General features: G+C 48.8%; 1 protein-coding gene across 2 annotated transcripts in view; it reads right to left on the reverse strand.

Annotated features, from left to right (window-relative positions):
- Positions 1–2,466: 2,466 nt before the first annotated feature.
- The window catches only part of ETS1 (ETS proto-oncogene 1, transcription factor), a 64,244-nt gene continuing 40,347 nt past the window's right edge, over positions 2,467–26,363 (reverse strand). Inside the window, exons 6-8 of one of the 2 annotated variants that reach the window (XM_062197336.1) lie at positions 23,520–23,780; positions 7,080–7,198; positions 2,467–6,149 (exon numbers count right to left, since the gene is read on the reverse strand). In XM_062197336.1, the coding sequence (XP_062053320.1) occupies positions 5,934–6,149; positions 7,080–7,198; positions 23,520–23,780 (596 nt within the window). In that variant the 3' untranslated portion in view covers positions 2,467–5,933. The remainder of the gene's footprint in view (positions 6,150–7,079; positions 7,199–23,519; positions 23,781–26,363) is intronic. The other variant, XM_062197337.1, reaches the window with a different exon arrangement.

The following is a 26,363-nucleotide window of genomic DNA, read 5'->3' on the forward strand; positions in this document are numbered from 1 at the left end:
TAACAGGAAACACCATTCACCAAGGAGCAAGACAGCCACAGCCACTTGATCCCTTAACTGGGGACTCTAATTTTTCAGTGCATGGTTTTTAATTCAGCTTCAGACCTTTTAAAATGTCAGCATTTGATCAACACTTGGCTTTTGTCAGATTCCTTAAACCTCTGCCTCACTGTAAGAGGTGCCAGACAGCCATTTCTTTCCTGCTACTGATTATTCTTAGGTGAGGATTCTCACCGCATGGATGCACCCCCACAGAGAAGGGCACCACCAGCAGCTGCTGAGGCAAGACGCCCATCAAAGAGCAAGGGCCTGGTCCTTGAGCCAGCTACCACGTGGGTCAAGGACCCCCCACATGGGATATGGCTTCTGTTCAGCCAGAAGTGTGTCACAAACACTTCCCCGAGCAGCCGCTGGGAAAAAGCAGAGAGCAATAGAGGAGTGGACTGAAAGGAGACTTTGCCCTTGCCCTGTGTTTGCGGTGTGAGACGTACCTCTCCGCACCCACAGATGGTGAGCCATCAGCCAGCATCCTCAAAGGGGACCTTTCAAGTTCTACGGTGGCACTGTGGCGTCATGGAAAGAACCAGGCCTTAGCAATCAGATGGCTGCTGATGAACCTGATGCCCTCTTGTACTCGCCTCCAGTGTACGTTCCGGAATAAAATGAGCTCCATGCCAAAGAAACACAGAACATGGGTAGGCATGTACACTGTGGTCATCAACTCCAATTCTACGGGGACCAGGCAAGGAAGTGAGTGCGTGGGGCTAACCCCTCAGGAACAAACGTAGGAGTCGTGTCCATCTACAAAGGGAGGCTCACCCTTACTGCCCATGGGGGATGCTAAAAAGGTTGCCAGAATTCTGAGACCCTCCCATCACCCCATTCACATGGGCTGCCCGGGTGGGTCCAACACCGCGCGGGCCAAACAGGATGTCTCTACGGCACAGAATCGGTGTGTGCGTAACCTCTGGTTTACATTGTCTGCCCTCTTTTACCCCAAAGCACAAGTCATAGTCTTTCTCCTTTTTAGGTTAAAATAGTTGCATTTCATTATACTGGAAAGTTCTGTTGCTGTCTTATGAAGGTGGTTGTGGGGCCTGGGGCCATAGCTCGCTCTCAAGATGTAGCAGTGGAAAATCAGACTAGCCGTTTTTCTCCCACCACTTCCTGAAAGGCTGTTCCATCTAGACGTGGACCACGACTTTGCTTCACGATTCCTTTTTCCTGCATACCCTGTGTGTCCTTCTAAGCCCACCCTACTCTATCCAAAGCCCCCAGCATGGATTTTGGTGGCCCCAGCAACATGATTCAGAGATCGCCGAGGCCAGCTGCCTGACACTTACTTGCTCACATAAAACCCTAGCTCTTGCTTTGGGAGACAGAGGCCTGAGCCGATTTCATTAAAGTTTATCTTGTGTCTTCTACCCCAGCCAGTATTATTAAATCAGATACTTTGAGGGATCACAGCAACTTGGCCCAGAAGGAAAGCCCTCTGACCAAATCCTTGACACAGGCACAAAGCTATTCTCCCTGTATTGCTGATTTAGGGGAAGGAGAGCTCCAATGTGGCCTCAGGTTGGCTCAGGAGTTGTGGTTTTGCCCAGGTTTGCAGCTGAAAACTCGAAAAATGTCAGGACCTCAAGCCGTTCTCCCAATGCCTCCCAGTGAGAGGTGAAGGCTTCCCTGGGATTCAGGGGCCAGGGCTTCCTCGCGGCCAGTCCAGCTCTCCGACCACCAGACCACACAGTCCGCGCCGAACGTGTACTCAGCAAGCCTCAAGCTCCTGCCCAAAGAAGCAGATTTTCCAAAAACAGAGCTCTCTTTGTGATCCATTCAGCAAAAAGCCTCCTTCCAGCTGTGAGTCGGGCTTCATGTTGCAAACGCTGGTGTTCATTCAAAACATCCACCTTCTGCAGTCTCAACAAGGAAAAAGGCCCTTGCGGGACGCATCCCTGAGCCCTCCCCTCCAAAGCACTTACAAACACCATCTCCTTTATGACACGATGTGCGGGGGGTTCTGCTAACATGGCATCACTCCCAGGGCCCGAACTGTCACGGAGCAGTTGGTGTCAGAGAAGAAACGTGGATCAACAGTCTCCACTCAGGATCCGCAGCTCCCTGGGGTCAACACCAGGAGCTGTTCCTAGCTGAGATCAAATGTGTATCTGTCGAGTCCCTCACATCTTCCTCAAGTGGCTCTTAGTCCGAACAAATGAGGTGTGACAAGGCCCAGGACTCTCCACAACGGAAGACACAATCTACTTAAGAAGTCGGTTACTCAATGACTTCCCTTGGGAAGTCCTTCCCTGAAATGGTCCTGAGCTGACGAGATCAGAAAGACTGCCCTGCCCCTCCGTGAGCTTGTCTCTGGATGGTGAATTTGTCTTACACCAACACATGATCCAGACAGGAAAGAATCAGGCCAAAGCCGCATCATTATGAATGAATTTCTTTGTTTTAATTTCACACAGTTTAAAATACAATATGAAATCAGGCTACAGTATATAAAAAACTCTCCAGCAAAATGATGTGCCAGCATCAGCTACGAAAATAAACAAACAAAAAACTCCCCCATAAGAAATTTTTTTTGCATTTAAAAAAAAAACCACATAGACACTTACATCGCTACATCTCTAAGCTACCTCAGTTCTGATTTTTTAAAAAGCACCTGCTTTTCCTTTTTTTCATCTTGCTTTTAAATTTTCAGCTTTTAAAAAATATAAATTATATGAAAATACAAGTTGGAAAATAGTCAAACACAATATAACATCTTTTTCACCCCTGTACTTCTCAGCTTTTAAAAAAAAAGGTATTCTTAAAAAAAATTCAATAACTGAGGCAGTATTCCTGATAGAGATAATTTCATTTTAATATATATATTTTATATATGTATATGTATACATATATTTATGGTTCCTTGAAACTTCTTTGGAATGTAGGTAAGAGTTCAACAGATTTATATAGACCCCACCAGAGACAGCAGCATGCACAGCATGTCTAGGAGAGAGAAGGTATATTTTTCACCATGACGTTAGGCAGGTTAATGCTCTAAAACCCAGAGGGCTCCTCTCCAAAGTGAGGAAAAGCACATCTGATCTCTGAATGCCACCTCCAGTCCCCACAGCCACAAAATCAGGGCTCTGTGTAGGGAAGTCCCTCCCTTCCGTGGACCCTGACCCTCACAACCAAAACCCACACAGGTTAAGGCATCTCTGGGAAAATAAAGGTTTCACCCAGCTAGACCAGATCTGCCCATCCTTCCTCGGAAGTTAACATGTGTTTTTAAAAAGCATAAATGCAACAATTCTGCTACATTTCCAGTGTATAAACCACCCACCACTCTTCCTGGGATGGTCTCTGGCCTTGGACAAAAGGAGAAAAAGCATGCGGCCAGATGGACAAAAGCTGTCTTTAACTATCTACAAATCCTGAAAACGGTGGACCAAGAGAGGGGGAGGTGGATCCTAGCACACGAGCGGGCGGAGGAGCACGAGGAGGCACTTTCTTCCGTCTTTTCTGCAACAGCAACTGCAGGAGTTGGACAGACTCACAGAAGGGGAGTTTGCAGCTAGATTGAGTCGGAAAGGTTGCTGATTCGAGAAAGTGATGTTATGCCTGCTTCCAAGAGCGAGCAATGACGGATATCCAGCCTTGCTCTGCTCTCACTCGGTACTGAAATATGGGAAGACTTCCCTAGAAAGCCCAGCTATTATTTCAGCTGCAGTTTTGCATGTCTGCACACACACACACACACACTCCCTTTGCCAGTGCCCTACAAAAAGATCATATAATCTAAGAGAAAAGAATATAGTCCAAACAGTTCCACCTAACACTCCCTGAGCAGCTCCTAAAGTATTCTGAGAGCTTCATTAAGGCACCTGCATCTGACAGATTAAAATTACACAGCTGGGAGAGTTCTGCCTTTGCTCCAATGTGTGGGTGTGGGGACACTGGGAATCACAGGGCGATGTTCCTGATAACAGCTCAGGGTCTGCAAGAGGATCTGGGAGTAACAGCTTTCCTGCCGCTGCGCTTGAAGGCAATCACCACGGCTTGTCGCTCAGCTAAATCCCAAAAGGGCCAGCTCTGAGACGCTCTCTTCAGCATTTCTTCCCTTTTCTCAAGGAAACGTAAGGCCACCCCCTCCACGGAACTGGGCATCTTTAGAGCAGGAGGGATTCTGATTGTATTCGGCATTTTTTTTCCCCACAAGTTAGATGTTCATTTTTGCTCCAAAATCCCTTTTTGAGATCCTGTCTCACAACCAGCAGAAAGATGGGTGCTTCGGTTGATCATGGTTGCATTTAAACTTTAAGGAAATTAAAAATGCCTTCGAATCTCATGAATCACCGTTTTTTTCTTTTTTTCACTCAAGCTCCTCCCCTTTGTTTCCTTTGCCTTCAAGTCATTCCTCTCTTCCACAAGTAATCTTCATTTGCCCTGGCCCAGGACATGAGACCCACGCCTCGGGAGGCCCTGACACCACTTATACCCTTGCCTTTGCACACACAGTCTCCCGACATCCTTCCCGACTGGCTTAGCCTCTTCCAAGGAGAGCCTTGTACTTCTCTTCCCAAAGACAGCCAAGTTAGCATTGTACTGAAATGCTCTCTTGCCTAACGCTTCTGGAAGCCAGCACGCTTCACCTCGTGTAGACTCTGAAGTTATTCTCACACTCACTCAACAGAAAGCTGCCCGTTTCGGCCTACTGAATAACAGAGTCGGGGGAACGGGCAGCAACGGTGGGATGGACACTGGGACAGGGAGACATCCTCGTACAGGAGAGGCTGCAGGTTGTTAGTGAGGGATGCTAGGGATTCAGGACTTCCTTCTTCAGACCTGCATGCAGCCTTTATTCCAAGTAATCTATGTTACAGGTGTAGAACGAATCAAGACCCAAGTCCCTCTTGCTCCTCGGCTTCCTTTCCACGACTTTAGCAGTGCTCCTAAGCTGACCAAGCCCCAAACCAGAGCTTACAAGAATACATTCAGTTCCAAGGCTCAATGTTTCCTAGCCCAACATTAAGCCCAAACCCCAAGAATCCACTAATGACAAGTAAGTAAAGGGGTGAGAGAATATTTTTTTAAATGGTAAAGAAATTCACAAGCACAGTTCCCCTGTGCCCAAATCAGCATTAATGTTTCCTTCATATACAAGTCACATGAATTTGGAATCCCTGATCTTAGTCACAGAGCCTTGCTTTTCCAATGGGGTCTATATAAACGGGTTTCTTTCACTGTGACAGAATCCTCAGCCTGCAAATAAAAACAAACTGGCATGATACTGCAATACTGAGACCACCTTAGAGCTTAAGACGATTTTTAAGAAAAAAAAAAAATACTGGCACAAAATTTAATAAAATAAATTTTAACACAAAAAACAGTTTTGGCCCCTCCCCACGGAAGTCCATCTTTGTTTTGAAAGAAGAGTGAAAAAGGTAAGTAGTTGTCAATTTTTAGCACATCCCCCCGACAAATATTTTAGCCCACCCCCCTCTTTTTTTGTCACCCCGGATTTCAACACAAGAGAATGAACTGCCTCTCACCAGTCTTAAGACTCTTGATGTGACAATTTTCTCTTGCTAATGGGTTCCTAACTCAGGACACGGTTTTGTCATGGATGACTGAAGAAACATATTGAACACGTTAGTCTCTTCCTCCCTCAGCCAGATCCTTCTCTGAGAAGATCCTTCTGTCTCCTGAGAATCTGCCCGAGAACTTCTTGCCCCACCCACCCCACAGGTCCTGGCTTTCTGCTTCCAACCACACACAATGGCTTACAGCTGCAGCTCCCTTAGCTCCCACCCCTGAATGTAAAAAAATTGAGTTCTGGAAAATAAAAAATAGAATAACAATGGAAAATTGAGAGTCCAACCAACGCGGCTGTTCTTTGCAAGGTCTCAGCAGGGTTGGCCCTGCCCCTTCCATGTCCATCACTCATCAGCATCTGGCTTGACATCCAGCATGGCGTGGAGCTCCTCGGGGGTATAACCCAGCAGGCTCTGCAGGTCACAGACGAAGCGGTAGACGTAGCGTTTACCCGCTGTCTTGTGGATGATGTTTTTGTCGTAATAGTAGCGTAGGCCACGGCTCAGTTTCTCATAGTTCATCTTCGGCTTGTTTTTCCTCTTTCCCCATCTCCTGGCCACCTACGGTGTCAAAAATAAGAGGGAAAGCAGGTGGAAATCTACAGGATCGATCAAGTATACATCGCTTCATTGCCTAATGCCATTCGCGGAGACCCATGAGATCTGCAGATTCATGTACAGACGGGGCACTTCTCTGAGCCGTGGCTTCTGAACTCCATCCTTGCAGGACTGGGCAGGGATGGAAGCCAAGTTGATGAAAACACGGTGACCCTGAACTTCCATGTAATGAGGTTAAAGTATTTGGTTTTGGAGGGGAAAAAAAAAAAAGGAAGAAAAGTTGCCTTAAAGATGCTCCTCGTAACCCACACGGTTAAACGGAGCACGTTCTTGCTTTAAAAGCGTGAGCCGTAGCGGGAGGGTGTGGAGGGGAACAGCTGAGCTGCAATCGCACCTGCCTTTCATCAACAGGAAGTGCTTTCTCTGTACCAGGGCATAAATATTTTCTCATGTCTGCCAGAATAGAGATCTTGTCTCTTGCTCATTGTTGTTTCTACTCAGAATTGGGCCTGGCACAGATCAAGCGTCAGCAAGCACTTGTGTAAGGAAAGAATGGGTGAGTGAACAAAGCATACTCATCTTCCAAGGGCTCTTGAGACATCCGGGCCCTTTCACATGGGGATAGGAAGAGGACCAACTCGGAAAAGGCAACTCTACTGACAAAGGGCCTACTCTGTATGCTCCCGGCACTGCAGGGGCATCCTATCAGTCAGTCCAGGAAAACAAGTGGGCAACGCTGGTGTTTTCCCTATTGTTCAGATAATGAAAGTGAGGCTCAGACAGGCTGTGTAACTTGCTCAAGTTCACACAAGCAGCAAGTGGGATTGCTGGGATGCCAATCCTAGACTATGTCATCTACGCCCACACCGCCCCTTCTCTGGGCTTTCTCTCCCCCTTCTCAACACAGGGGCTCTCAAGTCACTTCTTTCTTACCTCATCTGGGTCCGAAAGCTTGAACTCCCAGCCATCTCCTGTCCAGCTGATAAAGGACTGACAGGATTTATCAGTGAGTAATTCCAGAAGAAACTGCCACAGCTGGATTGGTCCACTGCCTGAAATCACAAGCCACAGGAATCATCACATCACATACCCAGCGCTCGGGGTGGCAAGTCCAACCTCGCAGCAGCCTGCCCGCCCCCGCCCACTGTCCCTCCAGCCAGAAGAGGAAGGTAACCTACTGGGGGGATGCTGGTGGAGGGAGTAGGATGAACTCAGACAGAAAAAGAGAAAAACCTCTTGCCCCTCCCCCCCAAAAAAAATGTAAGATAATCTATCATTTGCCTTATTTTAACTGACTGAAGGGCTAAGAGAACTTTATTGCTAAGCAAACTCCAGATGGTTCTAAGTTGTCCCCTGGAATATTCTAAGGCAGCATAATCCCTTTACACCTTCAACAACGCAGTCATTATGTTTGCCCGAAGGAGTGAGGAAGGTGCTAAGGATGTCTTTACCAGCTCCAAGGAGAAGTCAGGGCTCCCAAGTGCTCCTGCGTAGCAGGGAGCTGCTAGCCAGACTCCTGTCACAAGGAAGCAGACACTGCATGTCCTTTCAGTCGCAATACTCCTCTCTACCATTGCCCCAGCCTCCCAGGCCAGCATCCAAACCAGGAAAGGAAAGCTCTGTGGATACCTGAGGAGTTAACCTGCCACCCAGGAACGTCTCAGACGCCCTACACAGGTTTCATATCTTCTAAACATACACACACATGCTTCCTTTTGTTTGCCATCAACGCTGCCAGAATCTTAGCTCTGGGAGGCCTGGCATACTCTGACAGTCCATTTGTTCTCTGCTAAAGGATGTATGCCACATAGTTTCCCTGGAAGAAAATTTCTATGCTGAAAAGATAACCCTACCAGTGGTTTCCTATCCAATGTATGGGCACAGCTGGAGAGCCTGTGCTGCTGGTGTCTACACTGTACCTTCTGACACCTCTCAGAAACAATCCAGGCAGGGTGTGACGAGGAAGACCCGCCCATGTAGATTAGTGACGCTCAGGATGCTCTAATCATATGGGAGCACAGGACATTCTACAGCTCTCATCCTGCACCTGAATTTCAAATAGCTGCTCCAAAGTAAACGGAGATTCAACGGGAAGCAAGCTTTAGGTTCTTTCAGTGGAAAAAAGAAATATCCTTTGTGCCCTCTCATGGAGATGTCTCACTGTATCTTGCATCTTGTACTTCCACAAGTCATGTTTAGATTTATCATTTTACTGGCTCCTAAAATCCACTCCCCAGTCCTCTGCTGTAAGCCAGGCACAGAGGCCCTACCATTTCCATCCTACTGGGTGCAGAAGAAAAAAGCTATGTCACTTTGCTCTAAGGCACAGTTAGCCAATGGTGACACTGGACCTAGCAACCAGGCCTTTAGCCTCTAAATACTAGGGTGACTGCACTGATGCTTGGCAAGGAGACGGCTCCTGAGCTGCACTAATCATCCCACAGGCCACGACTTCCCACGGTAACAACTTCCTAACAGCGGTCCCTAGCGCTCCTCCTTGGCACACCCCAAGCTAACCACGGAAAATGAATTATCCCTACCTCATCTTTCCAAGAATGCATCTTTAGCTCTGTAAAACCATCCTGAGGGAAATACTTTCCATGTTTTCCAGAACACAAGGATGGAGCAAATGCCTATACAATCATTTAACATCCTAAGAAACAGCCCAGAGGGCTACACTGGTAAAGCCTCAACTTCTCTATCTTTTGTTGAAAACTAGTCTACAACTCAGGTGCATCTGCACATTTCTTTGGGGTTGACAGGAGTCACCAGCTACGACTCCATGCCTTGGCTCACAAAGCAAACATGACATTACAGGAGGAAAGAGAAGCCATCCCAAGGGGCCCAAGGAGTTAGGAGAGCAGATCTCACTTAAGAAACACAGCTGCGAGAGCCTTGTGATGTAATAGGTTTCCTGAAGAAGTCTACACAGCATCCCTGAGTAGAGACAGAAGAAGAGAAACCAACTACCCCAAAGCTTTGTCACTGAGGCCTCTCCAGAGTCGAGACCTCAGATCTAGGATATGAGGGGGTGAGCAACTGCTTGAAGGCCCTGACAGAGAGAAAACTCACAGGAGATGATTGAACCACGCACCCCCTTATGAACCTGTGCGGCAGACACGACTGCTATCCCATTTGTTCCCCCTCACTTCACAGCAGAGAAAGCTGATGCAGTGTGGGGCTCCCCGACCTGTGCAAGGGCTGTCAGGTCAGATGGGGAACATGCAGTGTGGCCCCCACATTCTTCATCTGCACACTGCGGCGCTCTAGACAAGACCCAGCATTCCCAGCCGCCTGCCTGGCTGTACTGGCCCAAGGAATCCAAGGACCTGGCTTTAAAATGTTCATCTTCTCTTCCTCAGCCCTTATGGCAGTCACAGGACACTGGGCACGGCCAGGGGTTCTACCTCCACAGGTGATGTCCCCAGCCCCATGCGTCGGGTGGCCTGGAGCAGCTGTGACGTTAGCTGTGACATTTCATTACTGCTGTGTCCACCTTACAACCGCTCTCACACTCCCTTATTAATTAACCTCTCGGGGGAGATGGGGGGTTAACTATGCCAAGCTGAGGAACGGGATGGACAGATAGGGGAGCCTTCTACCCCCACAAACCCCAGCCACAGGCAGGGAGCAGCCAGCACATCAGCATGTCCTGGAGAGGAAGGCGCTAGAGTCAACCCAGCCTCCCCGCCCCAGAGACTCAGCCACCATCAAGGAGCAGGGATCCGGTTCTCGTCGCCGGTGCCCGCTCACAGCAGACGGAGCGGCGGGTGGAGCGGTTCCTGCGGTTTTGTTCTGCCACTGCCATTTCCAGATCTGAAATGTCAAACGGTCGCAGGCTGCAGGCGCCCTGCTCTGGGCCCTTCTGTGTGTACTTGACCCCTGGGGCCTGTGTATATGACCACAGGACAGGGTGAGTCCTGGCCACAGTATTTGTTCCTTCATCGGGAGTTTCTCTTTGTTCAAAAGCATCATAAAGACGTTAAATTCCGAGACTGGGGCCGGCGCCGCGGCTCACTAGGCTAATCCTCCGCCTTGCGGCGCCGGCACACCGGGTTCTAGTCCCGGTCGGGGCACCAATCCTGTCCTGGTTGCCCCTCTTCCAGGCCAGCTCTCTGCTGTGGCCAGGGAGTGCAGTGGAGGATGGCTCAAGTCCTTGGGCTCTGCACCCCATGGGAGACCAGGAGAAGCACCTGGCTCCTGCCATTGGAACAGTGCGGTGCGCCGGCCGCAGCACGCCTACCGCGGCGGCCATTGGAGGGTGAACCAACGGCAAAGGAAGACCTTTCTCTCTGTCTCTCTCTCTCACTGTCCACTCAGCCTCTCAAAAATAAAAAATAAAAAATAAAAAAAAAAATGCCGAGACTGGGACCCCAAGTCCTAGGTACTGCCCACCAGAACTCTTTTCACATCAAAGGAAGAGGATAAACAGGAAAAGCAGATGCCTGCGGACAGCACAGGGCCTTAAAGGGAAAAATTGTTTCCGGTTAGCTTCTGCTGTGGTTTGGGGATGGATTGAGTGTGTCCCCAAGGGCTTGCATGTCAGGAGCCTGGTCCCAGTGTGGCAGCAGCAAGCAGTGGGGTCCAGTAGGCGCTGCTCACGTCTGTGGAGACCCTGCCCTTCGAATGAAAGGGGTGATTTTGTAGTGGGATCCCTGAGCTGGTGGTGAAAGGCAAGCCTGCCTCCTCCTCACAATCTGGCTTCCCTTCTCACCAAGGGTATTCTCTCCCTGGCACACACATGCTCCTGTCTTGTCGTCTTCTACGGTGCGACGCAGCCAGGCAGGCCCTCGCCAGAGCCTGCACCACGTGCAAGCTAAGTAAACCTCTTTTCTCTGCAAAATGCCCAGCCTCAGGTATTTCATTATAGTAGCAGGAAAGGCAACACAAAGGTGATGTCAGCTCACTGCTCCGTCCCCTAGTTCTTGCAGACAAGCCCTGGAAGCTCAGCCCAGCCCACATGCACACCCAGTATCCCCATCCTTTGGAAAGCCCACTCGGTTCTACCGACGAGAGGGACCCACCGCTGCTGCTGAAGCTCCCCCTCTGGGGTCTTCTGACCGACTCCCAAACTGCCCTTGTGTGGCGGGGAGCAAGAGAAACAGGGCAGCTGCGGAACAGTCCTCCCAGCCAGGATGCCGGGCCACAGCACGAGTACCAGCACTGGGCCTAGTGGATGGTCTCCCTGGGGAGCCTGTGTCTCCCTCGCTTCAGGTCTCAGAGGGCAAATCAGGGCCCCGGAGGCCGCTCTGGGGTTGGAATGCGGGCTGGCCAGGCACAGCCGGCAGCCACATCCGAGGCGAGGCCCATCGGAAGTTTTCAGGCCCCAGACTCATCCTGCGAATCCCTCAGGCTCGCTCTCCAGGTTATGGCTTTGCCAGAGGTGGTTTCTGCACTGCTTAGCTTAAGTCTGCCCAAATCCACAGTGCTCCAGGGCTCTGGTCCTTGCCCTTGCTCCAACAGAGCCTACCATTATCAAGCCCCTTTCTCTCTGCTCCCAGCGCCTCCCTCCCTGCCCCTGGGCCCAGCCCTATCCAGCTACCCAAATGGACAGTGGTCCCAGTGACCTCTGTCCCTGGGAGCAGAGACCACTGCTAAGAATAGCGCGCATCATGGGAAAGGCGAGCTCACATGTTCAGTGACTCACAATGGCGTCCCTGTCTGGGGGCCCCACGGCGGTCAAGAGTGCCCTTCACCATGCCGCCCGGGAGTGTCACACATCAGGAATCCAGTGCCTCACTGGGAAACTATGCTTCTCAAGTGGAGGCTCCGAGTACGACAACAGAGGGAGCCCTGTTAGGAGGAGGTCCGCGGGAGCGAAGGCGGCACACACACTCACACACATGCCCCCCACACGCACCCTCTGCACCCTTCCAGCACCCCCTCACCGGCCACAGGCAACTTCCTGCACGCATGGTTCTTCCCAGCGTCTGACTGACAGGTAAGGTCTTTACAGCAACACTGCTGCTCGTTCGAACGTGAAGAACACAAGGCTGCCCCAGAAGACCTCGCAGGCGAGCGGCTGGAGGGGTCCCAGCCAGCACAGCCACACTGAGAGCTCTTCCCACCCCAGCCAACCCTGCAGGCACCTCCGAGCTAAGGCAATGATCTCAGTTTTTCATTTTTTATTTTGAAAAGGAAAGCTCGGGGGCTGGCGCTGTGGCATAGTGGATGAAGCTGCCACCTGCACTGCCAGCATCCCATCTGGGTGCCAGTTCGAGTCCCGGCTGCTCCACTTCCAATCCAGCTCTCTGCTACAGTTTGGGAAAGCAGTGGAAAATGGCCAATGCCCTTGGGTCCCTGCACCCACGTGGGAGACCCAAAAGCTTCTGGGCTGGCTCCTGGCTTCGGATCAGCCCAGTTTCAGCCATTGTGGCCATCTGGGGAGTGAACCAGCAGATGGAAGACCTTTCTCTCTGTCTGTAACTCTACCTCTCAAAGAGAGAGAGAGAGAGAGAGAGAGAGGAAGGAAGGAAGGAAGGAAGGTAGGAAGACAGACTCAAGCAAATTCCTGCTCACGTGGATCTTGTTTAAAGTCCCGTCTCCTTGTCCAGGAGCTGCAGTGCCCAGCATGTACCTTGATGAGGGTTGGTTATTTAAAAAAAAAAAAAAAAAAAAAAAAAACCTTCCTTTTTAGCCCCTTATCTTGAGGCTAAGAACTGAACAGCCTAAATACATAAATGGCAGTGGGCAGGATAAACTCTAGCAAAATGCCCGTGGAGATAACCCTCTCTGCTGACCAATGGGTCGGTATCTTTCTTCTCATTTTCCAGGTTTGGGGGTGGCCTGCCCTTGGCTGGCGAACAGCGTTCGTGACTGACTTTGGGTTTTGCCTGTACTCCTTCCTCATTTCCATTTCAACCACGAGTTCCCATCTGTCATCTGTGCCCAGTAAGAGGCAGGAGCAGAAGAGAGGTGGAGGTCCCCGCTGGGCAGCCCCCTCCAGCTCTCACTGTGGCCCACCTGCTCTCTACCCATACGTCTCCTCGCCAGAACACACACGCAAGAGAAGACGCTTCTGTTTTTCTACTGCTGTAACCCAAAGCATAGAAGACCACCCCAGGAAGACACACCTCACCTCACTAATAATCATCAACCAACAAACAGAACTCTTAGCTGTTGGGCGACACTAGCGTTAGCTTCCTGAGCACAGAGACTTGACCCTTGTTCGTATTCTCTGTGAAAGGTACGACAGCTCAACTCCAGCAACCCTCCCTAAAGAAAGACATGAGGATCTGAAAAGCCCCCCCAATATAGCATGGGTGACTCCCAGGCTATGTGTCATCAACAAGCTCCCCCAAAATAAAACTGACCACACCTCCTGCCCTTTGGGGGTTCACCTGCTACTCTGAGAAACTAATCTCCTTTAGCTCGACTCTAAAAGTCAAGTCAAATACCTCGGTGTGGGCAGGACACCAGATTTATTTTAACCTATGAAACTCTCATGGTTGGTTGCCCTTGCAACAGGTCTGACTCTGCCCTCATCGCACACATCTGGCAGGTGGCCCCAAAACAGAGACCGGGTCTAGCGGCCCCTCCCTTCCAGCCAGGTGTCTCTAGCCACAGCCAAACGAAGACAGCAAAAACAGAACCCTTGAATCCAGAAATGACCCATCTGCTCTCAAACGTACCTTCTTTCACGCCACTATAGGAGCACCCGCCTCTCAGGGTGGGCTAGGGGACTCCGGGGTCTGAGCGTCATACCCCCCCTAAATCTGCATTCATAGAAGAGCCCCACATCTGTTCCTATGAAGTCCTTATGAAACAAGATTACCGGCAAAGTCAACAGAAAACAGTTTCTTGTCCTTTGGACCAAACTCAAGCTAAAGTTGCCCAGTGGTTGGCCTGAAAATGAATTACACGAGAGGTGATATGAGCTGAGCTATTTGGCAGTCAGGGCACCGGTGAGACCTTTTTTTTTTTTTTTTTTTTTTTTTTTAAGAAAAGTAAGGGCAGGGGCTGTTTGGTATTTATATGGTACAGTTTTATGCCTGGGAGTGCCTCCTCCATTTCTTCTGAGTTATGCCCTTTCTTTGCCAACACCTTAACCGAATCTCATCTCATCTGTACCATGATCCAAATATGGTGCTTTTGGTAACTAGCCAACAAGGTTTTGGTTTAATGAGTCACTGAATAGTCAACGTATTCTATAAATATGCTCCTGTATCAATGGCTAGGGCAGTACTGGGGATATGAGTTCCAATAACTCAATTCGTAACAACAGAGAACAACGGAACAGGTGTTTAAGAAACACACCTGATGAACCCAACGATGAACAGTAACTTTATGAGCTTGTATTTATTTATTGCTAAGATAGCCAGTATCTGACAATGGAAACAAACTGGAAAACAACTCACAAATCAATTAAAACCAGTCTGTGAATGTTAAGTTCATGTCCCTTGACACACTGGAAGGGGAAAAAAAGGAGGAAGCATTTCAAAGAAAAATTAAGAAATCCAATCTTTTCACAATGGTAAGCAGTGGAGGGCTAACAGATGATGACATGGCATCCTATAAAATTTTTAAAAATTCACACACACACATACACACACACATACATTCACACACACACACACACCTCCCTATAGGAAAGTCTCAAATGAGGATTCAAAGTTGCAAGGCTTAAATCTCAATTCTCTGATTCACTGTGCAATCCTGTCCAACTCCTCAAACTTCTCTGGGCTTTAGCTTTCTCACTGGTAAAATGGAAATACCAATCCCTACTCCACTTTACTGAGATGTAAATCAAGTCCTTATTATACAAAAATATCATCTTTCTAGATAAATCTACAGAGGCAATCGCAGCGAAGAACTGTTCAGGATCAACAGAAAATGCGGCAAGGGGATTAAACAGAAAAGTGGAACAACAGGGAAAAGTTTTAAAATAGAATCTTCAAAGAAATAAAGATTGAACTTTGAAATTTCAAAAGCACTAGGTAAGATTTAATTAGGCTTCCAAGAATGAAATTGGCCATTTACAAGGCAACTTTATGAAAGCAGGTTGGAGGTAAAAAAGTTTTAATTATAAAAATGTAAATTTTTTTAATATTTTCAATGTGAATAGTTAAGATTTTTTAAAGTTAGGGATGACTCTGAAATCCTTGCTCTAATTAGAAGTAGGCACCAAAAGGGAGAGCAGATGCAAACTGCTTTGCAAGTGAAAGTATCACAGACATTTATGGTTTGGGGAAATCTTGGCCACAGATGGACTTAGATCCTCTTTCTCCCAAGGCACTTTTCTCCCTAATCATTCATGCCCCTCTCCAAGTGCCCTCCACCCATCATTATGTACAGCCAGCCTACAGTCAGCTCAGCAGCACTGCCCACACAGCAGGTAGCCTGGGCTGAAAGACAGCTCCCACCAGCACTAACAGAGGGTAATGCAGTTCTTGTCCAACCATCATTGCCTGGGGCGCCCCCTCCCAGCCAATCCAGTTGCCTAGCAACTGGCTGGCAGGTGCCCCACCTGCAGCAGACCTAAGTGAGGCTCACTCAGCCAGTTGGCTTGGGTCTGAGAACAAGACAGTTAACACATTTTTAGTGTCTGGAGGAAAAACCTTTGTTTTTGCTTGGCTCCCACACCTGCATGTGTTGAAGTACACATGTGTGGGGGTGGCTGCAGAGAAAGGAGACTGTTCCTCTCTTAAAGGGGCAGCCTCTATTCAAATGCAGCTACCCCCTTCCTTGCGACCCACCACAAACTCTGTCTAACCCCAGCTGACCCAACACCCAAAGGTAAACTTGGACAGCGAGCTGGTGAGCTCAAGTCAGGAAGTGGCTTCTTTATCGTTTTTTCCTCCTGATGTCTTCTAGGTAAACTTTACTCTTTCAAGAAGTCACCAGAGATGGGTTAGGTTTGAACTTGGGGATGGTGGGGCTAACAGTTTTGTTATAAACCGAAGAAACAGTGCTGACCAAGGTGAAATGTCTTAAGAAAACACCTTCCTCTGCATCTAGGAAACGAGAGGACACGGAAGACGTGTCCACTGATGGAGAACAGGACTTCCAAAGTCTACAGACTAACATTTCTCATCAGGATGCTCAACTTGGTCTCTGGAATTTATTTTGTCCTAGGAGTACAGTCCCTCTGCATATTAAGAGTGAGAGAAAACACTAGTTAGGCACATGAGGAGACTTTTTTTAAAAAAAAAAAAACATGTGGAAAAATGGAATTAAGCCACATTTACCTTGGTGCAAAAAATTTTTTTGAAATGCCAGCAATTTTTTGATAACATGAAATTTTCCACACAGTTTTGGAAGACTCCTTGTATGCATGGATTTCCATTTTTTTTAGAGCAAAATAAACTTACCTTTGAATTCCATTTTCCGGGAACTTTTTGAAGCATCCTCAGAATTCTTGGGGAGGGGAACTAGATACTAAGTGATCGTTAGCACAATGAATTTTTCATGGCGCTGATGCAGCAAATAATTTCTGAATACCCCTCAGATCTAAGGTGCAGCATCCAGACTGGCAAAACCAGCACCACAGAATAGTAACAGCACGGGAGCAGCAGAACAAACACTTTTAGTTTCACCATAATGTGAGGCATTAAAGGCGCCCTGCCTACGCCTTTTAAGAATTAAGAACAGAGACCCAAGCTTGAGAGGCCTTCAACCAGAAACTGCACTGCGCTTGGCTCTGAGTGACAACCACCTCCACAAAGCTCTGCCCTATGAGCATCTCCCCATCCTCATTTCAGAGCTTAAACTTTCACATTCAATCAGCCTAGGAGAACTTTCACTCTCGTTATCTCTCAGGGAGAAGTGAGTCACACAATACAGTTGGGTGAGTTACAGTCAACAGTGAGCCCAGCATGGGCCACCCACCACAGGCATGGGGATGGTTGGTCTCGAGCCCTGCCTTACCCACCAGCCGGATTCACCCACCAAGTCAGCGGTACCTCTCATGCTACCTGGGCTGCTCAGATCTCCACTCCAAAGTCATGCTTCCTAGGGCTGGGAGGGAGCATGGTGGGGAGGGGGTGGCAGGCAGGCCCCTTCCTGTAAGAAAAGAGCTCCTCCCCTGGGCGACTCTGTGACCCAAGGATTCTCCAAGCCTTTCCTAGAACTGAGCTACAGTGATGCCCGGACTCCCCCTGCCTCCTCTTTGCATCGCCCCCTCCCCTGTCCTTTGACAATGACCCCCATAAACTCCTAGCACATCTAACCACATCTCTGCATCTGTTTCTCAACAGACCCAAATGAACACATGACACTTCGGGCAGTTTCCCACTAATTGTCTGACATTGTGAAAAAACTTGAAAAGCATCAAATTTCTTATTTGCCGTGTGGCTTTGGGCTACACTTCTCCCTCAAAAAAAAAAAAAAAAAAAAAAAAAAAAAAAAACTCAATTCCCCTCACGTGTACAGTAGAGATAACACAACCTTCCTCATGTGGTTTTTGGTGAAGGTTTAAAAAAATCACGGTGTATGGAAGGGTCGAGCAACACAGTAGAAGCTTAAAGCCCTGGATCGAGCTCAGTGAGTGCAGTGACCCAATCCGTTACTAATGACCCACCAGAAATTACTAGAATTCCATGAAGGCATTGGCCCCCTGACCTCAAGGAACTTAGAGTTACACTGATAAGACAAAAGGTTTGGAGGACAACACGGAGTCATAGTAATAGCTAACACTTAGTACTTCCTATACACCTGGCATGGTTCCTGGTGCTTTCCATAAACTAACCCACTGATTTCCACAACAAGCCTATGGGAAAGGGGCTACTGTTTCCGTCATTTTGAAGATGCGAAAACTAAGGCACACATATGCCAGCTTGCCCAAGGGCAGTGGCAGAGCCCACAGCTATGCTCTATTTAAAAATATGCTTTTATTTTTTTTGTTCATTTATTTATGAGACACAGAGAGAAAGAGAGCTAGAGAGCTCTATCTGCTGGTTCACTCCGCCTACAACATCCAGGGCTGGGCCAAATTGGAACCAGGGGCTAGGAACTCAATCCAAGTTTCTCATGTGGGTGGCAGGGACGCAACTCCTTGAGCCATCACCTGCTGTCCCCCGCTCCAGGGTGCACACTAGCAAGAAGCTGGACTCAAACCCAAGCAGTCCAGTATAGGATGTGGGTGTCCCCAGCATCTTAACCACTACACTAAACATCTCTCATCTCCCTCCTCCCTCCCCTGCTGTCTATGCTCTTGAGGTCCCTGCTATCAAATCCCAGGCACCCATACTGGGACTGAGGTGCGAGAGATACTGCAGCAAATTAGTAAGTACAAATAGACCTCTTTGCCCTGAAAATATCTTGCAAGGAAGGTATTGCTGGAGCCGAATCGAGACACAGAGGTGCTTCAGCCGGCTGCTGCCTTCAAAGTCCCCCAACGCCTACGGGGAACCTCTGCTTCCTACATTTAACAAGGAGGCCGACTTCTCTAGCCATGTGATCTTTCTCTCCTGGTGGCAGATGACTAAGAAAAAACTCACCAAGCTCATCCATGGAGAGGCAGAAGCAGTCAAAGGGGCTTTTCTTCCCATCCAGTTCAAATCTTTCCTCCCCAGGGTTCTAGAAAGCTATTTCCCTATCCATCTCTCCTGACTGTGTAGTCTCCACGGAGACTCCCCCAACCCAGGGCCTGCGTGCACGATCCTCCACAGACGCAGCACACAGTCGGGAGTCCTCCCCAGCACCTGAGGGGCTGAAGCTGGGGGTCTGGCTGGCTTCCTGCACCTGCTAATCTCAGCAGCCACTGGGCAAGGGAGGGGAGATGCTCTTCCTTCCTCACTCCCAAGCTCTCATCCTCTTCTCCACCTGGACTCTTTCTGAAGGTGCTGTCCACTGGGGCTGTGATGGCTGCAGCAACCTGCAAGCTAGCCCTGCCTCTGCCTGGCCCAAGGACCCCGGAGAGGTCACCTCACGTCTCTGGGCCTCTGGCAATGAACACAAACTGGTGCTCCACCCGGGTCATCTCACACGGTCTTAGACCCACAGTGGACTTTACCTTCCAGAGCTTGGCTCAGGGAACTCCCCAAACGTGAAAGCCCTGCTCTGTTCCTAGTAACACAGCCACTTGCGCTGAGAACAGTCCCAGCCTCCTGCACGTCAGTTCCCTGGGGACTCCTTCCCATCACTCACTTAGGCTCCGACCAGAAGCTTCTTCTGTCGCTGTTTGTATGTGAGTACAGAGAGACGATTTCGCAATCCTGCTTTCCTTCGGAAAACTGGGATTTCAGCGAATACTGCCAAATCTCAGGTTTCACTCTGGACTGAAGGGCTTTGAAGTACTTCCCTTTGCAGTAAAGTTGTTTATTTTCAAAAGCATGTTTTAGCAGCAGCTTCGGGTTACTGAACCTGAAAATTCTCCCGTGAGCCAGAACTTCGGGGTTCTGGGCCTGGCCTGGGGACTTTCTTATTCTGTGACTTGAGACTGGCACTAGAGCCACTGGGGGGGGGGGGGGGGGGGGGGCAGCAAGTAGAGGATTTAGCTCAGGACGTGGAGGGGCTTCTTTTTGGTGACACTGGGGCCTTTTCCGCCTTAGCCAGGACACCGAGAGCCTGTTTGTTTACAAAATCTGCACAACACTCTAAAACAGCGCTTCATTGCCATTAACAAATAGCTTTGTGCTCCGCCTGTCGGGGCTCCAGGAAGAAACAAGTTAAAACCATTTCATTCAGAATTGCAACTCCAAGGGTGGGACTACAACTAGACACTGCCAAGGGCATTGCCACACGGCCCACTCAGTACAACTGCAGAAATGATAAGAGTGGGACTCCTTATCAGAGGCCACCTCTGGCTATGTCGGGTGAAATTTAGTAAAGGTGATTTATAAGCCATTACCTTTGGACTGATGCCAAATGCTAGCTCCACCCCCCTCCCACATGCCCTAGCCCACACACACAGTGTTAATTAGTGACCAGAGACCCAGAGTCCAGTCACTCCAGGCAGACAACGGAAACACTCAATGTGTATTCTCAATTCTTACTACAGAGCAAAGATGGTATTCAGGTGAAGCATCTAGGACTAAGGACTCAACCCGGAAGCTGCCTTCTGTGTAGACTGTAACTACATGGCCTAAAGTAGGTCACTCATTTGTGCCTCAGTGTCAACATCTATAAAACGGGGCTGACAATTCTGTATTTTACTCTTTACCTCCTGAAACTGAAAAAAAAAAAAAAAAAAAAAACACATCATCAGAGATGCCTACTTTTCTTCAAGGACCTGGAAGGCATTTTGCTTAGATCTATAAAATAGAGAACCTGGCACTACTTCTCTGTAGCCTGTGCTGTAATTAAAGGGTTCATAATGTACCTCTGAAGAAGAGAAAACTGAGCTTTCTGATTGTATCAGTTTGATAACCGTAGCAGTTCACGGCGAGGTAAGGAGGTGCACTTTGGCGGAAGCCAGCACGCATTTGATGTACTCTGCGCTCAGCTCACAGGCGGGCTCTCCAGCCATGTTATCTGCCCCCACATCTTGACCTAATTTAACAAGTTGCCATGGGAGCCCAAGGAGGGTTGATGCAATTTTCTTATCTTTGAAGAAAGACTATAACTGTGCCAGAGACGGCGAAGATTCAGTTCCTAAGTGATTTCTACACTTGCAGTGCAGTAACTAAGACATCATACCAAGAAGTGAAATGGATTCCTTTGGAGGCGATACGGACAAAAACCTAGGCTCCCGGTGGAATGGGGGGAAGATGGAGGAACCAAGGATGCACCCTTTAGTGCAGGTCAAGGAACATTAACGGGAAGAGCACGTGGCCTTGCTGTGTGGCCACTGCCTGGTGCGGCTGAATTTTAAGGCAACAGATCGAAATGAGGGAGAAGAGGCAGAACGTGACAGAGAAAATATTTTCATGAGCCATAAAAATATCACCAACACTTGTACAACGATTTCTGCTTTTCCACATTTCGGCTCTTCTAGACCTGTCTCACGCAGCCAGAGCCCTGTTTGTAGGCATTCTAGTACTGTGCGGGTGGCAGCCGAGGCTGAGTGTGTGTATCCTATCCTTCCTCCCGCTGCTAAGATGGGTCTGAAATGACAAGGGACACAGGCGGTGGCAAGAGCAGAAAATCCACCATGTAGGTCTGGCGTGCCGTGCAAAAGCAGATGGTGTTCACCAGGCGTGGAGTTTAGGGGGAAAAAAAAACCACCAAAAATGTAGTCCACCCTTGGACTCTCCTAACAAATCCCAACCTTATTCAGCCCCCAAGAGTACGAGACTGCAGTCCAAGTGAAGGCACACTCACAATGTCCCGAATTCAACCACAGACAGCGAGCCCCCGAGCTCCTCTGTCTGCTCTGTGCTAAGTGCTCAGATATTTGCTGAAATAATTGATTTGTGACAACGAAGGGTTTTTCCCACCAAGGTCTTGCATTCGTTTGTTTAATTAATTTGAGGCAGTTCAATTACATTTTCACAGCTCTGCCACCACCAAGATAAGGATGAACACCTCTACTTCACCAAAAGCAGAAAAAGGCACAAGGTAAATTTGCCTAAAAGCACACGGTGTTACCTAAGCATGGGGAGGGAACACGGGGGACTTCTGGTTTCTGGGCTATTGTTCTCACCAACAGGAGAGAGAATGAAAAGTTCAACCCCCAGTGATAAAAAGACACCACTACATGGCCAGAGGCCTAAGATTGGAGTTTGATTCGAATGACTCCTTATGTATGGGAGACCTCCTCCCCTTCCACTCCCAGAATGCTTCACTCTCAGCAAGGGGAGAGGGAAGGAGGGAAAGGAGGGAGGGAAGGATTCCACAGACAGATGCAGAGCTACCTGGACAGATATGGAGGGAGATGGAGGCGGTAATGGAAGGAAAGGGCTGGCACCTACTAGACAATCTACCCAAGCAAGGGCTGACACCAAACCTAACTCAGACCTTGGGAGCTGTTTCCCCTGCACTGTAGGAAAGCAAGCAAGTCATGGTTAGAGACAGAGTCATTTTAGAACTCACTTGGCCTTTTCTTTCCTGGTCCCCATCAGGAAGGGCTTCTCCCCCACCCCCCTTCATGAGCAAAGCCAACCAGCATCTAGTTCTTAAATCACCTTGGAGCTATAATGATAATAGAGGAGCTGGCACCCTGTACATCCTCAGAGAGACTTAATACACTTTTTCTCACTCCACATGTCCTCAATGCAAACAGGCAAACTTTCCTGGAGTCTCCTGTCCAGACACAGGACAGGACCCCCTTGAAAGGTTGCAAGTGCCCACAGACAAGCCACATTCAAGCGAAGATCATAGCCTTATTGTCAAAAAAAAAAAAAAAAAAAAAAAAAGCAGAGAACATTCAGGTTGCTTTCCTGGCCCACGACTCTCCATATAAATTTTGGTGCTACCTCCAAACGGACGTCATTCCTGGGCACTCTTCATGCAATGAACTGCCCCAGCAGTTCCTAGGGTATTTATTAGAAAAAGGGGGGATTTTTTTTTAACAATTCAAAGCAGAGTTATAGAGAGAGGAGGAGAGACAGAGAGATCGTCCATCCAGTGGTTCACTCCCCAGATGGCCGCAATGGCCAACACTGGGCCAGGCCAAAGCCAGGAGCCTGGAGTTTCTTCCAGGTCTCTTACATGGGTGCAGAGGCCCAAGCACTTCAGCCATCTTCTGCTGCTTTCCCAGGCCACAGCAGAGAGATGGATGCGAAGTGGAGGAGCCGGGTCTCAAACAGGCGCCCATAGGAGGTGGCGGCGCCACAGGCAGCAGCTTTACCCATTAGGCCACAATGTTGGCCCCTCCTTGGGTATTTCTGAGACACACATGACAAATGTTGCCCAGGTGAGGCAGCACAGGTGCTACAGCTCAACAAGCAGCTCTCTGGCTCCATCACGCGATTCTCAATCCAAGCCTGAGCTCGCTTTCTTCGATGAACTTGCCTCACTCACCGTGTCTATAATTTTAACTCCAGGAAGACAAATCCTCAAAACTGAACCAAGCAAGAAAGACTCCCTAAAAGGCCAGGATTGATCTGGACAGGGTTTAGGGCCCCTAAGGGCACCTTCTACCACCTCTAAGTTGGAACAGCTAAACAAACTGCACCATACAGTCTGGGGCATAGCCCATCCCATCATGCCTTTGGGTGATGCTGTTGCCGCTGCATTTTACAAAGACCTCCCATGAGAAGGCAAGGAACCGTCCCTCACTGCCAGGCCACTAAGCAGAGTTCCCAGCAGCTCCTTTGGCCCAGATACAGAATAAGGTCCAAAAATATTAAGTTCCCTACCACCCTTGGGAGGACACTAATTTGTTTCCAAAAAGCAACGGCTACTCACAAGCAGAGTGGCTTGGGAGACAGACGTCCTCTTGGGCACTTCTCCCCCACAAGCCCCCAAAGAGAAAGAAAAGAGCATGTTGTTCAGTCTCTAGGTAGATCGCACGGTGTCGTCCACTGGCCCTGCCCAGGGGAACACGCCTACCTGTGTAGCCAGCCAGGGCAGCAGCAGGAATGACAGGCTTGTCCTTGTTGAGGTCAGCGCGGTCACGCACATAGTCCTTGAAAGTGCCCTTGGGCTTGTGGTTGGGCAGGGCGGCCGGGTAGTCCTCGGAGTCGAAGCTGTCATAGGAGGGCACGCGCTGCAGGCTGTTGAAAGATGACTGGCTGCTCCAGGACTGCGTGAGCCGATCGCAACTATCGTAGCTCTCTACGCTCTCAAAAGAGTCCTGGCCCCCGAGCTTACCTGGAGGTGGAGGAGGAGGAGGGGAGACGGGGAGGAGGGATCAGGAAAAAAACAAACTGTGAAAACCCTCTTAGGCAGAGCTGCAGGAGGGAGGGGCTGGTGGGCACAGCAGATCCGGGGGTCATGGCAGGAGAGGGAAGCCCTGACACTGTGCCGCCCTGTTACACAGCTCCCCACGCACACTCAGACATCGCAGCTCTGCTGGCTCCTAGCTGGCACAGAGACCCGACGTGTGCTAGGGACCTCGAGAATTCTAACGTCAGGAATCTAAAAGATGAGTATCATACATTGTTACAGGATTTCTGACTGATGTATTTGACCTGACACGTAAATGCAGAAATTGGAGCAATGTCAGACTGAATTTTCTATTCCATCTTGGGCCAATGAGATGATTGCAAATGGCCCCATTTGGCAAAATATTTTGGTCCTAAGAAAAAGAAAAAAATTCCACTAAGCTAAGAGCAGACTGCCCTTCCCCAATCTTAGAGCTGAAGTGTCATTTTTTTAGCATTTTTCCCAAATACTATTTAAAATTAAATACATGTACTGCCCTTATGCCCTCTCAAATAAAGAGAAGTTATGAGATGCTTTTTCCAAGAGATTAAAATTCACTATCACTCTTGTGAGCAGAAAGCCATATTCTTTATCCTCTCAAGTGCAATTCTGTACTTGAAATTTATACTTCGTTGGGGGAAGTGTGGGCAATAAAAAAACAAAGAGGTTGATGAAAGAGTTAAGGTCCACAGCGGTGTCAGGAATCCTTGACCCTGTACATTGCTTAAGGCATTCTTAACTGCCCACAAGATCATGCAAGTTCATTAATTTCCCAAACCAGGTTATAAACAGCTGCTAGATTGCACAACAGCTCCTGGAGAAATTTCCATTGGCAAAAATGTCATTGAAGAGGAGGCTAACAAAAAAAAAAAAAAAAAATGGTGGGGGAGGAAATAAATGCATTTAAGAGGTAAAAAGGTTCTTGGAAATGTTTTTTATGTTCTACTTTTAGATACTTTCTGGCAACCTAAGCTAAATCATGGGAGATGAGAGAACCACCTCAATGTGGCATAAGCCAAGAGGCAAAGGGATGTGACAGATGTTTACATGGAAAGAAATATCTCTAAGTCAAGTCTCAATTGTTCAGGGATGACTGATTATAAATTTTCAATGCCAGAAGATTCACTTTATACAATCCCAACATAATGTGTCCCCAGTGTGTTCTTTCCTTCATAAGCACAGTGGCAACTGGTTAAAACAATGAAATTCAAACATGAACAGGTTCTCAAAGCAAAAGTAAATGTACAGGAAAAAATACTGCTCCCAACATTACAAAAAAAAAAAAAAAATCCAGATAAAACGCATCAGAGTTGAGGTGTGCGTTCTGTCTGTCTGTCTGTCTACACCACCTGTCCCTCCAGGGCTGCTTGTAACAGAAAGGAGGAAATACCAGGTTCATCTCCTGCCTTCCTCTCCTTGTCCATTCAGCGGCACATAGCCTCCAGAAGGCAAATCAAGAGCTGCATAGGATTATGGGCCTGCCTACCCAGCCCGCTGCCTCACTTGCACCTCTTTGTCCCTTCCTGCAATGCACGTGCAGTGACCCCAGGAGAACAGTCCATAACCAGAACGCCACGGCCTCTTCTCAGCAAATGGGCTTTATGACAGCTCATAAAAAGGTGTTTGCTCATACCAGCAACCGATCTTAATGGCCATTCAGTTTTTCTGGGAGGCAAACACACCAAAACACTAAGAAAGAGAATTTAAGTTTTCACGACAAAACATCCTCACTGAGTCACGAACACTGAGGTTGCACTGATGCTCCCTGAAATGATTCCATCTCTATCAGCCACTTCCACACTTGGAGGGCAAGGAGATCAGAGTTCCCACAAGCACAGTGGCTGAGTTTCCAAGGAGTTCCAACAAGCAATGGCACCAAACTAGGCCATCGCCAGGCCCTGGCAAGCTCCCAAACATGAGCCAGACCCAGCACCGCCGAGAGCTGTGGTTCAAAGAAGTGGGCTGCTTTCACTCCAGCTCTATTTCACAACCGAGAGCTGGGAACCTTCATTTACTGGTATTTTCTCCAAAAGCGAGTTGGATCCAACTGGATGAGACGGTGGGTTCTGCTACTACGCCCGGGCAAGGAAGCACGGGTCCTCCAAGACGCCGGCCCGCCGGCCAGCTTTCCTGAGAAACGCTGCAGCGAGTCTCCGAGTCCTCCACACAGACCTCAGAGCTCTCAGAACCATGCATGGGGCAGCGCCACAGCAACCCACCCAACAGACCCACACAAAGACCAGCCTCAGAGTCCACATGAAGTGGGACACAGAAGCACTTTGTGTACCACCATGCATATGAATACTATGATTATTAGTAATCAGCTAAGAGGAATGCTTTCAGTCTAGACCAATCGCACCAGCTCGGGCCCTTGGACCCGGTCCCATCTGCAGCACTTCTCACGAGCGGCCAGCAGCCCTGCACCAATGGCCTTTCCCTCAAGTGTCTGTGGCCTGAAGCTGGAGGCAGCGAGGAAGAGGAGAGCAGAGAGAAATACCTCCCGAGCCTTTCTAAGGGTCACTTCTGGTT

The sequence above is a fragment of the Lepus europaeus genome, chromosome 7, assembly GCF_033115175.1.
Source record: "Lepus europaeus isolate LE1 chromosome 7, mLepTim1.pri, whole genome shotgun sequence".
NCBI lineage: Eukaryota > Metazoa > Chordata > Mammalia > Lagomorpha > Leporidae > Lepus > Lepus europaeus.